The 16,146-nt window shown below is 43.3% G+C and overlaps 1 protein-coding gene across 4 annotated transcripts in view; it reads right to left on the reverse strand.

Annotated features, from left to right (window-relative positions):
* NHS (Nance-Horan syndrome (congenital cataracts and dental anomalies)) overlaps positions 1–16,146 on the reverse strand; it is a 378,248-nt gene that overhangs the window by 44,603 nt on the left and 317,499 nt on the right. For all 4 annotated transcript variants that reach the window (XM_011940234.1, XM_011940233.1, XM_011940237.1 and 1 more), the window contains exon 2: positions 3,426–3,578. In XM_011940234.1, coding sequence (XP_011795624.1) covers positions 3,426–3,578 — 153 coding nt within the window. The remainder of the gene's footprint in view (positions 1–3,425; positions 3,579–16,146) is intronic.

Consider the following 16,146-nt stretch of genomic DNA (forward strand, 5'->3'; position numbering starts at 1 on the left):
AGCAAACAGTGGGCTTTTCTAAATGAGTAACACAACGAAAAGTGTTTACATTGTTAAATCCATACAGAAGAGCCACTTACAGGTGTTCCTGGTTAGGAAGAAGTGAAAGGAGGGGAGTAGTTGGAAGGGAGACATCAACTCAATTTTCCATTCAATTGCTCCCCTCCTACACAATCTTAAATATATATCTTTCTTTGCCCTAGGCTGGGAGTAGGCAGGCTAGATTAATGGCTCCCTAATAATACCTTTTTCTGGTGCTGAGGTAGGGAGAACATTAGTTCACTAGAGCCTGAAACTGCCGTGGAATCCTGCTCCTTATTCCCTCAGACCAATGAAACTTATGCTGCAGCCCGAAACTTGAAAGGAAAGGAAATATAAAATATAATTATCTATTTATAGTTGCTTATGAATCTCTCTCTCCATTATTTATGAACATAAACGATAGCATCACATAAAGCCATTACTGGCTCTGAGCATTAAAGAATTACTAAGAAAAGGGGGAAAAAAGTAATCAGAGCCTAAATAACTTGAAATACATTTAGATGCTACTTCCTCCATGAAGCCCTCCCTGAAGCTCTATGGAATGACTTGGTACATTTCTTCTTTGCCTCCCTATCACTGTATTGAAATGACCTGGTTACTTGTCTGTCTCTCCACTAGACCAGGGATTCCTTGTGGGCAGCATACGTTATTGCTTTTTGACTCCTAGGTTCTAGAACACTCCCTTGCCTTCAATAAAATTTGTTGAGGGGTTTGCTATTAAGCAGATCTTGAAGGCAGCCAATTTCTAGGTTTTAATCTTGGTCCCCCAGCTGTCTCCTTACAGTCTCACCTCCAAAAGAAGCACAGAGCTGCTGCCACCACAGCCTCATTTGTCTGTGCTTCATTATCCACTCCCTCATGGTGGAAGCCAGGCTATTCCAGCTGTCCAAATAGAGAACCTACAGGGATGCTCACTGCGGCATTTGCTGAGCATGGCAGTTGTCTGATAGGTCAGTATTATTCATGGCCACCAGATGGCAGAAGCAGATTATGCTGATGAATACAGCAGTCTGCTATTGTGTTTCTTGGACAAGGTTAAAAAAAAAAGTCACTTTCTAATTTTAATTCTACACTGCATGTTTTTAATTCCATGATGGCTATAATTCTTGTTTATGGCTCTCTGCAGTGCTATTAAAACTACTACACCCAAGATATGCTATTGAGCCAACCGCAAAACAAGCCAGTCTGTGGAGGGTAAAACGCATCTCCACAGTCTTCCTTCCCAACCCCAGGAGGCCCTACATCCCTGTCTCACCACCCCCAGGAGGAAGTTCAGAGAAAACTGATATTGGCACTTGCTGTTCTTCTGCTCTGCTTTAAGTCTAAACATGACAAAGCAGTGAAATGTGATAGTTTACAAGCAGCTTGGTGTTATCTGGTGGAATTCATAAAATCCTAATCAGGGATGACTTATTAATAAAATAAAGGGATAAAAATAATTACACCTAAAGGGCTAATGTTACCCAAGCTTTCTAATGATGGGACCTGAGAAAGGATTTTGTGAGAACAATCAGATTCCTTTATAGTCATCCTGTGCCCTCAGTGTTCAACCAGTTTTCTGCAAAACTTGATTCAGTTCCATAAATGTTCATTGAGGACCTACTATATGTCAGCTTCATACTAAGTGCTTTGAATAAAATAAATTAATAAGATATCATCCTTGCCCTTGAGTTGCTCATAGATTAATGGCTTATTAGTGGTTGGTTGGCAAAACAGGCCCATAGTGGTTGCTTATAAGATTATAAGTGGCAGGATGGGAGGATGTACAGAATATTATGGGAAGAGTGCCTAATTCAGGCTGCAAAGGAATGGCAAGTGTGGAAAGAAAGATTTTCAGAAGGTGGCTTAAGTTGAAAAAGAACTTTTTAGCCAACTATAAAATTGAAGTGAATGGTACGTATGCCAAAGATGCTTCTAGAGGATACTGATCATCACTCTTCATTTTAAGTGTCACATTGTCTTCCCCTAATAACCAAGGAAAATTTTTAGAAACAATTGCTTTAGGGATATTAGGAGGTTAGCTCTTTCATTAAAACGACAAAAAAAGATGAGGAAGGGAAAAAAGAGGAGGAGGGAGAAAAAGATGGTAATTGAAGGCAACAAAGTATTAAAGATGAGGATGGGGAAAAGGCAGGAGTTATACAAATGTGGAATAAATAAGATGAAAACAATATTTATCACCATTTTGTTTCTCCACTTTGATAATGACATTAAAATACTTTACTTGCATTTTAATACTTTTGCAAAATGCCATTTCTTAAAAGAGTGCAGGGAATTTGGAAGACAGACGCTGAATATGTAGACACCATCTATCTCCATAGCAAGAATCTAAAGGCCAAAAAAAGCTGACATATCCCCTACTGATACCCACTTTAGGGGGCTCTAAAACAATGATGCTACTTTTTATTCCCCTTTTCCTAATTAGAATGGTTTTAAGGCACTGAAAAGCAACCAGTGTAAGAAAGAGCTGTATTCCTATTTTGACTGCTATGAGCCTATCTCTAGATTTCTCAGGACTGTGAGAGACATGTAAATATCAGTATCTATTTCCATGAGACACAGTGTATGACAAGGAGGAAAAGAGCTCTGGCAGGCATTTCAGATGCTTAGGTTGGGTCCTGGTACCACACCTGACCTGCTATGTGTGACCCTGAGCAAGTTTCCTCACCTTTCTAGGCCTCCATGTGACCCACTAAAGAATGGGGGCATTAGACTGATCACTGGTTCTCAAGAGAAGCAGAAGAGCCCTCTAGAGGATCATTCTAATTGTTAGAATGATTGGGTGGGAGCCAAAGATGACAGCCATCCCATAATGCAAAGAATGGTCAATGAAAAGTTTTGTGTCCCAGGTCTCACACAATTGTAAATGTTCCATCAGAATCTCTTATGGGGAAAAGCCTAGTGCCTATTTATGAGTTAAACTCATATAATCCATTATAATCCAAAGTATTTATTTTTTTGCCCATATCTAATATATATTGAATGTACCAGTTTTAATGGCCATGCCCTCCTGCCCCTTGGAATAGTTTCTGAAGGTCTGTACTTAATCCAGACTTACTTTTGACAAGTGCAAACATCTGACTGCTTCCTGATGTCTTCTAGTGAGGTCACGCCTGAGTATTTGCATATTGAAATAGTTATTATTATAAATAATTTCCTTTCAATTTCTCTTTATTATCATATTTAGACCATAATGCTATTTTTTCTTACATGTATGGGTAGGGCATATTACCCATGGATTTCATTTCAGGGTAGAAATGGAAGCATTTCAAAGTACTTGCTACAACGAGGGGGTGTGTTGGGGCTGATGGGACAGAGGACACCTGGATGGGACAACCTCTGAGTTGTCTCCCACAAAAGCCCCCGAGCCCAGGATCTGTCACCTCTGCGCAGGGCTTGCAGGCTCTGCCGGGCATGGCGGTGCAGCTCCTCCACGCAGGGTGGCCTTGTGGCTGGGAGGAAGATGTTGCGCTGCTGGTGCCACGGGGCGCGGTAGTACACACTCAGCTTACTCTCGATGTCCAGGTTGGAGACGGCTGCAAGACAAAGAAACAGAGCATTGTCCATCAGTGGTTTTAAGTTGTGCTTTTGGCCAACCCTGGGGTGGGGAAGAGGACAGGAGTAAAGTCTGGGTGGAGTGGAAGTCCAGACTATTGCATTCACATTAAGAACTAACTCAAGGCCGGAGAAAGGTTTGGCATTTACGATACTGATAGGAACAACCTTTGCCCCTGAGCCGAGGCACAGAAGGCTCCAAGACACCAACTGTCTACCTATGACTAGCTAATTTCCTCTCCGTACCTTCATTCCTCACCCTTGGCATAGTCGCTCATCAACACTGACAAGCCCCTGGCTAGCCTGCTTGGGGGTGTAGATGGGGGTCCTGTTTCTGAAAAATGTGGAGGAAAGCCTCGGAGATGAATGGAAAGGCTGCCTCACCTCCAGCCTTCTGGCTGCAAGGCCTCAGAGCTGTAGTTCTGTACACTGCCCCTGCTGTCCACCTGAACTTTGGCCCATACCTTGCCCTGCCTCTGTCCCTTGTGGTCCCGTCCCCAAGGTATCCTTATCATGCCCTCCACCTACCGGCTCCATTGCCTGTCATCTTTCAAAGCATCGCTCAGTTTCCTTGGTTTCACCTAGGGGTGAGCATACACATTAAAGAAACCATCACAGGGGTAATGAGTATTAAGGGAGGGAAACTGCAGATGCAAGATGAGTTTTTGCAACTCATCCAAGAGATCAAGGAAGGAAGGCTTCCTTCCCCCAAACACAGCATTTAACCCACTCTCATCATCTTCATGTACACATGGATCCTAGGATGGAACGCTCCATGAGTTAAACAGAAATTCTGCTTGAAGCAGATGTTAGGAACGAGGAGGATTTTTACTAAGAAATGGCTGCAAAGAGGACCTCACAAGCACCTGGGTAGCCTGTCAGCCTCGGGAATGGCAAGAACTGGCCCAGTCTGCTTTACCCTCCAAACACACTATCCAGATCCAGACTCCTGTCCTGGCCCCACCCCGCTCCTCCCACCTCCCAGTCTCATCTTTTTCCACTCTGGTTCAGTAATGGGGGATTGACTGAAAAATCAGGCTCTGTCTGCATAAAGAAGTCAACTCCTACCCAATGGGGCAGAGGTCATTACCAAACCCAATAGAGAGGACCATGAATTCATGTGCTCATGACAGCTGGGAGAAGGGACAGAACATAAAGCCTGTCTGTGGAAAGAATGGGCAGGAAGCCAAGTGGGCAGTCCTAGAAGTAGAGGAGCTTCTGAGCACCCCTTCCCTTAGGCTTGTCTTTTCAGGAAGGTGGGAACCAGGATAGCGGGATGGGCCAAGGTGACTAAGAGGTAGACCAAAAGACTCTTTTCTAGTCCCTCATTCCCTCAGCACAGCTGACCAGAGGCTTAGGGTGGTAACTTTTGACAGCCCCTCAGAAACCAGGTCAAGTGGCCATGGCTCTTCAATTCTTGTGTGGGGAAAACCTGAGACCCTCCTATTTATCTTAATGTTGGCCTGAAGAAAAGCCTCATCAGAAGTGCATGTCAAAAACACAGATTCCTGGGCATCAACCTAGACTTTGAATCAGAGTTTCCAAGAGAAAGGTCTGGCAATCTATATTACATGAAAAGTTATTTTTATCATCAGGCAGGTTTGAGAAACACAAAATGTCTTCTGATGATGTCTTGGGATCTTGTGGGAGTGAAAGGAGTTGGGCAACTTGAGGGAAGGGAAGAGACTGATGAAAATGGAAACATCCATCCACCCATGGAACATTCCCATGTGTCTCTTAGTCTCAGGCACGGTGCTAGGTGTTGGAACACAGCACAGAACAAAACACACAGGAATCCCTGCCCTCATAAAGCATTTGTTTTCTGGCTTTGTGCAAAATGGTTTAACTGTGATTCTGCCTGGACAAAATAGTTTGGGAGCAATGACATTGGCAGACTCTTCCTATTTTGGTTTTATACAGTTCCCTAGGGATGGTCTCAGGCATCAAGACTCTAGAGGCCCTGAACACCAAAAAGGTTATAGTCCGCCACCTTTCTGCAGTAGGTGATCCCAAATTTCAGAATCAATTGGCATATCATAAAATTAGTGTAAAGATGTTCAGCAAATTATCTTCATTATTAAATATTAAATATCAAGTTACCTGAAAAAAAGCATATTTGGTGCCCATGCTTTGTTGATACCCTAAACACATTTCGACTGTGCTTGTTAGGCAAGCCAGTGCTGAGTTTCTGGGCTGCTAAACTCTGCCTGCTGCTTGGGACTGTGAATTCACAGATGCAAAGAGTAATGCATGAGTTCCAGCATGGGCAGCCTAGTCATGGCTCCTGGGAAGAACCAGCCCTCACAATGACAGCCTTCAGGGCCAGGTATCCTCACCTTTTTCTTTCCGAAATCTTTTTCTTTCTCCATTGAGAAGCTATATCAGATTTCTGCCACACATTAGCAGGTGAACATTTCACTCATCAGTTGCCACCATCCTGTCTATCTCTTAGACAGGGAAAGGAGGAAAACTCTTTAATGCCTTTGCTCTCAGTGACGTCATTTGGTCACAGAGCACTAACTAGTATTATGTGTCCACTACAGCCAGGCAGACAGGCACTAATGGAGCTCTTCCAGGGAAAACTGTCCCATTTTTCCTTCTTTAAAAAATCTATTCCTTTTCTTAAGTAACAGTTCAACCACAGTTGAATCCATTCATTCATGAGCTGCTCCACTGCCATTGTAAGGCTGCCCTGCATCTTTGGGTTCACCATGCTCCCTTTTCCTCCCTATTTAACAATCTCACCATGGCTGAGTTATGCAAGATAGCAGGCTTAGTGCCCTAGGAATGTTTGTTCTCCTAAAAATGGAACAAAGCAAAGCAAGAAGGTTTTTCCTCTGTTTATTTGGATACATCCAGGGGCCACTGTGTGATAGGCAGAATTTTAGGATGGTTCCCAAGATTCCTGCCTTCTTGTGCATGTACCCTGTATAATCCCCTTCCCTTGAATGTGGGCAGAACCTGTGACTTACGTTACATTACAAGGCAAAAAGGGTTTTACGGTCTGTACTCAATCAACTTTGAGTTAATCAAAAGAGAGAGTATAATCCTGAGTTAATACTTAAGAGACAAGAAGCAGCAGAGATGCTCTCCTGTTGGCCTTGAAGAAGCAAACTGTCGTGTTGTGGAGAGGGACATGTGGCAGGGAAAGGCAGGTGGCCTCTAGGAGCTGAGGGCCTCACTCCTACAACTTCAAGAAACTGAATTCTGCCGACAACTTGAGCGCGGTGGCTCAAGCCTGTAATCCCAGCACTTTGAGAGGCCGAGACGGGTGGATCACGAGGTCAGGAGATCGAGACCATCCTGGCTAACACGGTGAAACCACATCTCTACTAAAAAATACAAAAAAAATTAGCCAGGCGTGGTGGTGGGTGCCTGTAGTCCCAGCTACTTGGGAGGCTGAGGTAGGAGAATGGCGTAAACCCGGGAGGCGGAGCTTGCAGTGAGCTGAGATCCGGCCACTGCACTCCAGCCTGGGTGACAGAGCGAGAAAACTCCATCTCAAAAAAAAAAAAAGAAAGAGAACTCTGGGCCTGAGATGAGATGAGATGAGCCCAGCTGACAACTTGATTTCAGCCCAGTTAACCCTGAGCAGAGGACCCAGTTAACCCATACCCAGACTCCTGACCCATGGATATTGAAACATAATAAATGGGTGTTGTGTTAAGGTGCTAAGTTTGCAATGATTTGCTATGCAATAATAGAAATAATAGTAGAAAATTAATTGTATTAGTCTGTCCATTCTCATGCTGCTAATAAAGACATACCCATGACTGGGTAATTTATAAAGGAAAGAGGTTTAATGGGCTCACAGTTCCACATGGTTGGGGAGGCCTCACAATCATGGCAGAAGGCAAAAGAGGAGCAAAGTCACGTCTAACAAGGTGGCAGGCAAAGAGATCATGTGCAGGGGAACTCCCCTTTATAAAACCATCAGATCTCATGAGACTTATTCACTATCACAAGAACAACATGGGAAAAACCAGCCCCCATGATTCAATTACCTCCCACTAGGTCTCTCCCATAATACTGGGAATTATGGGAGCTGCAATTCAAGATGAGATTTGGGTGGGGACACAGCCAAACCATATCACTAATGCACATTCCCACTACTTTATCTACTTCTCTAGAGTCAGTCACTTGCTTTGTCTTGTCAACTCCTCCCCTCTGTTACTGCTCCCCCAAAAAGGGGAAGATAATGACAAGGGTTACAACAGGAAGTAAGGCTCTATGTGTCATTTTTATCCTCCACAGCAGGAAAAAGGTTATTTGGATGTATCATTTCCCTCATCTAAGACTATAAGCTCTTGTGGGAAGCTCCAACCATATGCCAAGTTCTAAGCCAGGTGCATTATATTGATAATATCATGGTACCCTCACACAACTCAAAGAGGAAAATATTGCCCCTATTTTATAGATAAGGAAATGGGAACTCAGACAGAGTAAGTAAATTTGCTAAGTCATCCACCTGGTAAGTAGAAGATCTGGGATTAGAAACCATCTCTGTTTGGCTTCTAAGCTACCACTCTTTCCCAAACTAATATTGAAATAAGTTTCCCTAAGCTAAGGGTGATGGGGTACAGGAAGGGGAATGGGTTGTCTGCCACATAAAAAGGACCTAGTGCTTTTCAAAATAAAGAGAAAAGATTCAGAACTGCTACTATCTCTATCATCCATACTATCAGGTATAACCAAGGACTGAGTGACTCTTCCAGAAAGTGCCTAGCAGGAGGTTGGGAAGATGGATTCTACTATACCAGAAAGACAACAGCATAAACAGATAACCGCAAAACCAAACTGCTGAAAGAAAATGCCATCGCAGGAAATGTCCACAGGCCAGTGAAAAGTCTTTATGGACTGATCTTAGTTCATTCCCCTGTCGAACACTGGAGATAATGGAATTGTCTAGATCTTGATTCATAGTGATGTATTGGAAGGATGGATATGGTCACTGGGGTCCTCTGAAATGAGCTAACTTAGACACTAAGGAAAACTAGTGGCTGCCACTCTTTTGGAAAGACCAGGCCCATTTCTAAGAGCAGGAGGAAGCCTGGTTTTAGGAACTATTGGGAAGGGGTAAAAATCAGGGGCAAACTTAGTCTTGCCCCAGCCTCTCCAGCCCCATCTCCCCTGCCCTGCTAGGGGTGTTACTCATTTAATCCTCTCTTTCCTAGCCTTGTGAGCATCCCACACTGCCTTACAGCTTTATGCTCTCTGGGAGCAGTGCAAAATGCTTATTCTTGGCCTCCCTTCCTAGAAAGCCTCCTTACCTCACATCCCCACCCCACATTGGCTTTCTCCCCTGCTACTCCTTCTTTCTTAAGAAGGGAGAGGTGACAGCTGAGATCAAAGTTTGATTGCTACATGTGGTGAAATTTTCAGAAAAATGCACAAAATGACTCAGAAATGGAATTTGTACCCCTTCAAGGGAGGGAAGAAAAATTTTTAAATGTTCTTAGAGTGCCTGCAGACGCATTTACCCACCCACACCTTGCTAATCTTCTTCCTGCCCTTCTACCGTCACAGCCACCCCCAACACACAGCTTTGTGGGCAGGAACACATCCCTCCACAAACCATCCGTTCTGATGCCCCATGACAGGGAGGAGTGTGTTGGCATACTAATCAATTAATAAGCATCTGAAATTGTCAGTGTCACAGATATGTAGCCGGTTTGTTCTCCGGGTCTCTGCTACACTGAAGCCAATCCTCAGGAGCCATCAGCTTGGTAAGCAAAATGGAAAATCTCCCTAAGGTGTCTGTTGCTGCTGCCTGAGTGCTCAGATCTATTGGGAGGATGGGAAGAGGATTTCACCAAGTGAACCCCATGCTAACCATCCCCTTGCCCACTCTGCTTGGCAGTTTGGAGGAAGGAACAGGGTAAATTACAAGGAGAGCAAGGACCACCAAGGCTCCTGTCACCTGCAGAGCAGCCCAAAGCCAGAGCCAGTTTCCCAGAGTCTTTCCTTGCTGGGCTTCCTGTTCTATAGAACCATAATATTTCAGATTTGTTCCCCACTATGGATGAAATGTCTAATGTTCATCTCTCAGCATCAGAAAGATCTAGGTCTCTTAACAAATTCCAGCATCTTGAAACATTCCAACACTTACGGGAGAACATATCTGTGTTTATTTGTACACTAAAAGGACTAGAACAATTTTTCCCATAGAAATAGTTTTCCCAGCTTCAAAAACAAAATGATGTTTCATGCCAGGAAGACTGTTTAATTATTACTGTTACCATTGTTGTTTTAATGTCCAACATCCTGTGGAAAGACCAGTAGAAGCCTGGGTTCTAGTCGCAGTTCTGTCACCCCGTGACATTGTGCAAGTCATTGAACCTTTCCTGGATTCAAGTTCCCCATCTTTACAAAGGAGGGGTTTGAACTTTTTGATCTCTGAGTCCTGTGCTGTCCTGCCTGTCCTGTCCTGCCCTCCATTCGATGCCAGTCACCAAAATCCACCCAGACTCTGTAGTTAAGCTATGGCAGGATGGGGTGGTGAAAAGAGCCTGGGCTCTGGGATGGAAAGATGGATCACAGCATCAGTGTGATCCAGAACAAGTCTTCTATGAAAGGGAAATCACAGAGCCTTCATGGAGTGGTTCAGGCTCCAATTAAGTAACAACGTCTTTGGCATGTGTCACTGCTTAATAAAGATTAGTTCCCTTTCCTAGGCTGAAAACAAAAGAAGATTGGGAGGCCAGGATTAGGGTCCAAGTTCACAAGAGGAAAGTCTGGAGCTCTCCAAGTTTCTTTTTGCTTTATTTTGCCTGTCTTCTTGTTGAGTGAAGTATAAACAAAGATGAGACTACTAAAGATCACTTTTTGAGGGTCTCATTTCTGGAAACTGGAAAGAAGACTGCCCACAACTGGGGAGCCTGTGACCTCTCTGACAGGTTCAGTGTCCCCAAGTCTCTGCCATCTGTTGACATGGACAGCGTTTAGTGAAATGACTCAGTGATCCTAACTGTCTGAGCCAGTGGCAGAGCGGCAGTCCTAGACATTCTTCTTAGTAGCAGTTTGTAATTTACTTGTTTATCTTCAGGTCATTCTGCTGCCATATTCTATACCAGACACTTCCTCCAGAATGTAAGCACATAGTCATCTGTCACAGCTCAGCTATTGTTTTAAGAAAATTCCTTTAGGCATCTAGCAGAGTCATTAGATTCTACTGCTGGAAGGGACCTCGGAAATTATGGACTTCTGTATTTTTTTTTTTTCAAACTGCAAGAGCATGACCCATTAGTGGATTGTGAAATCCATTTAGCAGGTCAAGACTAGCATTTTAAAACTGCACGTTCTGCACATGTACCCCAGAACTTAAAGTATAATTAAAAAACAAACAAAAACAATGAAATAAAATAGAGCAGACTGGAAAATACCCACATGCGCTGTATGCGGTGTTGTTTTGTAAAGCTATCACTTGTGTCACACATGTGCATGTGCACACATGTGTGTGTAAATGCTGGGTTGTGATGTAAAAATGTGTTTCTTACTCTGAGTAGCAGCCAAAACACTGTGAAAGCCATTGTTTAGGCCACTCCTTTCATGTGCTGATGAGAAAACTGAGATTAAAATATTTGACCCTAGATCACAGAGCTGATTTTTGGCAGAGGCAAAAACCAAAGCCAAGGTCTTCTGAGCCCAGGCCCATGCACTTCCCTCAGCAGCCTCCTCCTTCCATGGGGATAATCAGCCTAGCTACTGCACCCTTCCTGTTTCTCGGTCATTATTTTCTACCTTTCACATTTATCAGATTGTCCTTAGGGGGAAAAACACTTCTCACCTGTGGATAGTACACATTCCATCCATTTTAAAATTCCAGGTGCACTTCAGCTCAGAGAGCAGTTGTTGGGATGAACCAGCCACAGAAGCCAGGGTTTGCCCTGTGTTCCTTTACAGAAGGACACGCCCACCAAGAGCTGCTCTGAGGGGACTATGGCTGCAAGAGAGGGCCCTGCCCATTTACCACTAACAACTATGAGCCACTTTGAGACTTAGAGTATATATATCATCAGGGAAAGATGACATTGATGGAAAACCTTTGTTACAGCAATGGAAACGCACATACTCCCCTTTCTTCCTTCTCGTTAAAGATAGAAAGCTGGGTATTCAATGTATTCAGGTATTCAGTATATGAAATATCTGAACTCCTTTCCTTCTGTGTTCTGTCTCTTTTGCATTCTGAGTTTTCCAGAGCAAGTAACTCAGAAGAGGATTGGATCAGGGAAAAAGGAGAGCCCAACTTGGTTACCTTGGTTGGCTTGTATATCTAGAATGCCTGCACTGTTTGCCATCTATCTACCCTCCAAGCCTCATCTTCAACAAAAGCCTTCTACCTCCCACCCCCAAGCTGCTGGGCTACTCACTGTTTCCCACCTCTCATTTGCACTCCTCACAGACTATCTTAGATTGCCATACACATCTGCAGCCACATCCTTATGCCCCTGACAAGAGGAGCCACAGCTGATACCTCTTGAGATCCCTGACAATGCCAGGCATTGTCCCATGTAAATTCTTAAAGGAAATGTGTTTGATTGCTTTTGTTACTTGTTAATGACTCCCTGTATACTTTGGCAGGGAAATGAAATTGGCACAAATAGCTCAAGTGGGGTTTTACACCAACTGTGGGTTTCATTTATCCACAGGATTACAATAGAAGAAATTTAGATTCAATACAAAGAAGAAATTTTCAACCACAGGGGTCTAGAGAGGGAATGGATGGAATTATCAAAAGAGGTTAGAGAGAAGGGGTAGAGAGGGGAATGTGGTAAAAGAAAGAAAAATCGCAGGGGTGGGGAAAGTGAGTGGGGGAGGGCATGACCTTAGAGAGATAGTACACATTCTAGGGCCTGAGGATATTTTAGAAGAGTCTCTGATTTATAGAAAGCACTGACTCAGGTGCAGTACAAACTTGGTTTTACAGCAGGAAAAATGTATTAGATAAAGTTGACATGTCCAGCAGCTCTGGGAGTCTGGACCTTCACTCAAACCCACTCGCTTGTATTGAGCAGCTACTTTTGCAAAACTCTCGGCTAGGAACTAGGGGACACACAGATAGCTAAGACAGGATCCCTGTCATCCAAGTGCTTATGATGTAGTATTCGTTTATTCTTTATTTCTTTCCAGCATTTATTAAATGTCTATTATGTAGTAGTGAAAGGGCTACAAAGATTAAAATACAGTGCGTGCTCTCTCTCTCTCTTTGATATGGTTTGGATGTGCGTCCCTACCCAAATCTCATGTTGAAATGTAATCCCCAATGTTGGAGGTGGGGCCTGGTGGGAGGTGATTGGATCGCAGGGGTGGTTTCTCATGGTTTAACACCACCCTCATTGGTGCTGCCATCACAATAGTGAGTTCTCATGAGATCTGGTTCTTTAAAAGTGTGTGGCACCTCCCCCTAACCCCTCTCAGTCCAGCTCCTGCCATGTAAGAAGTCTGGTTCCACTTTGCCGTCCACCAGGAGTAAAAGCTCCCTGAGGCCTCCCCAGGAATAGATGCTGCCATGTTTCCTGTACAGCCTGCAGAACCATGAGCCAATTAAACCTCTTCTCTTTATAAATTACCCAGTCTCAGGTATTTCTCTATAGCAGTGTGAGAACAGACTACTTCTCTCTCTCTCTCTCTCTCTCTCACACACACACACACACACAGTCATTCAAAAAAGTCTAAAAGAACAACAAAAAGCCACTCTTAATCCTGTCGCCAAAGGCCACTGTTAGCATGCTAGCATGTTTCCAAGCAGTTTTTTCAAGTACATTTCTAAATAGTTGAGATATAGCATATATACCCTATTGTATACTGCTTTTTAAAAATAAAAGAAATTGGCCAAGCGCAGTGACCAAGGCGGGCAGATCACATAAATCCAGGAGTTCAAGACCAGCCTGGGCAACACAGCAAAACCCCATCTCTACAAAAAAAAACAACTAAAACAAAACAAAACAAAACACAATAAACAAAACCCTCAAAAATTAGCTTGGTGTGGTAGCATGCGCCTGTAATCCCAGGTACTCTGAGGTGGGAGGATCTCTTGAGCCTGGGAGGTGGAGGCTGCAGTGAGCTGAGATTGTGCTACTGCATTCCAGCTTGGGTGGCAGAGTGAGACCCTGTCTCAAAAATAAAACGAAATAGAATAATTTTCCTTTGTCAATCAACCTCAATACTTGTTAACAGCTGTATAATGTTCTGCCACGTGGGTGTACTGTAGTTTATTTACCCATTCTCCTAGCACTGGACTTGGATTAGCTCCCAGTTATAACACAGACCGCAAGGAACATCTCTCCTTAAAAACCCCTGTCTAGGCCTCATTCTCCATGTGATTGTGAGTATGCTGTGGGCCAGACTGGAGATTTTGCTATCCTTAGCATGAACCAGGCTGTCCTTTCCTTGGCCAGTTTGAACAGAGGCTATCAAGACCTAGCTAACCCTGGAGTCCAGCTCCCTAATCAATGGATGGGGAGCAGACTGGCATCTTAGATGTACACATGGCCTAGTGTTTGATATATATATATATATATATATATATCATATATATCTGATATATCTGATATATATGATATATACATACATACATATATATACACACACACACACACATATACATATACATCAGCAAGGTACATCCTTTTAAAAACACCAGACACTAAGGTGGCAAAGCTAGAAATTGTATTGTTTAAGCTACCGTTCCACAGAGCACACAATAGGCAGAGGATTCACATTTGTTCTTGTCAAAATGTACCATCGTGCCTCAACAATGCTGATGGAAATATTTGTTCTTAACCAGGAACCATCATTGTACATGAGGCTGTATGGATACAAACCACACCATTGGGGAACTAAGAAGGCTGCTCTCAAAGGCAGACTTAAACATTAACATAATAGGTTAAAATGGAGCTTCCCAAACTCCAATATGCATAGGAATCCCCTGGAGACTTCGTTAAAACAGATTCTACTGCCAGAGATCTTGATGCTGTAGGTCTTGGATGGGATCTGAGAATCTGCATTTCTAACAAGTCCCAGGGGGATGCTGATGTTGCCAGTCAGTGGACCACAGAGGCCCAGGTAACAAGGTAGGTATTAGATTGAACCATATTAAATTGGTGATGTTCAACCATCTTGATCTTAAAAAACTATCTCAATAGTTCAATCTAATAATTAGTTCAACTCCAAGGTTAGCTTTACCAGAAGGGCCACTGTGCTCTTAGATAGCATTAAAGTGCCTGCTTTTCAGCAACCTGTACTGAAAGTGACCATCCCATCACCAAGTCGTGAAACATTTGTGCCAGTTTTCAAGGCTTCCATGCCTGAGTTCAAACCAGGGTAGGAGAAATGGGGGCTTGACTCAATCCTTACTTCATCAGCCCGACACCAAAGAGACACTGTCAGTGTTACAAGTTTGCAAACAAGTAAAAGTATAGAAAGATAATACTGATCAGAGATAAGGAATTTGCTCTTTCAGGAGAGTGAAAGAAATAGTTAAGAAATACTTCCAAGATTATGGGTTTAACAAGGGTTAAAAATAAAACTCCTTGGTGAATGACACAAATCTGTTTCCATTATTTGAGATGAACCAGGTGAGGCTGATTACAGGGAAGACCGTGAGTATCATCCTTTAGCACCCATAGTTTCTTGAAAGCAGGCTCTCTCCATAAAATAAAGAATAAAGGAGGCAATGCACCCATGAAGATGAGTATGACATGTTAAAATCCCTTCACTCCTGTTCAAACTAAGATGAGATGTCATAAACATGGGTGCCTCTGACATCCCAGGGAAGAAAATGGAGCTGGAGTGGGACAGGCAGGTCAGAGAAAGCATGTGAAAATCACCATTTTATTCAAGAACCACTGCACTCAGTCACTGGATATAAGAGAAAAAGGGTTCTATTTTTCAGTATGGCTCATGGAGCCTCTTCTGTCCTCTTGGACAGATGCCCTTGGCTTGGTTAGATTGTGAAGCAGTAAGGTAATTAGCACATGCATCCAATTATATATGCTAATAAATCCCTTCTCCTAGGTGGAGGTTAGTCTCTTAAAATCTACTTAGAGAACATCAGCGATGATGGAAAATTTTAAAATACTTACAAAAGGCCCCACATACCACCTCCACTACACTTACTTAGAATCACTACTTGCTAATTAGTATCTTTGCAGGTAGAAGAGAAGTGATGCTCTTTATTGGGCCAACAAAGAAGCTATAAATACATGAGCCTGCAAGTCAAAAGGCATTCTTTTCCAAGGACATTTCCACCCCAAAAGCCTAGATATTTGTAATGAGTTATGTGCTCTCTATAACAGACGTAGCTAGATGAGTGGCAAATACTTAACTCATAATGAATTCATTCTGGTGTCAGAAGAGATGGGTTCTCTTGTGACTCAATTAGCTTGAGTCTAGCTGAGTCTGCAGCGGTATCAAGGGAGGTGTACTACGTTCATCTTGCACATTTGCTGCCTCAGACCTAGAATCAGCCCTTTCTTGAAGAAGCCCTGACTCCTCTCAGAGGGAATGGACTTTAGAGACCACACTCTGCATGGTGGGGGTATTCATCAT

Source organism: Colobus angolensis, unplaced genomic scaffold, assembly GCF_000951035.1.
Source record: "Colobus angolensis palliatus isolate OR3802 unplaced genomic scaffold, Cang.pa_1.0 Scaffold188, whole genome shotgun sequence".
In the NCBI taxonomy this organism is placed as follows: domain Eukaryota; kingdom Metazoa; phylum Chordata; class Mammalia; order Primates; family Cercopithecidae; genus Colobus; species Colobus angolensis.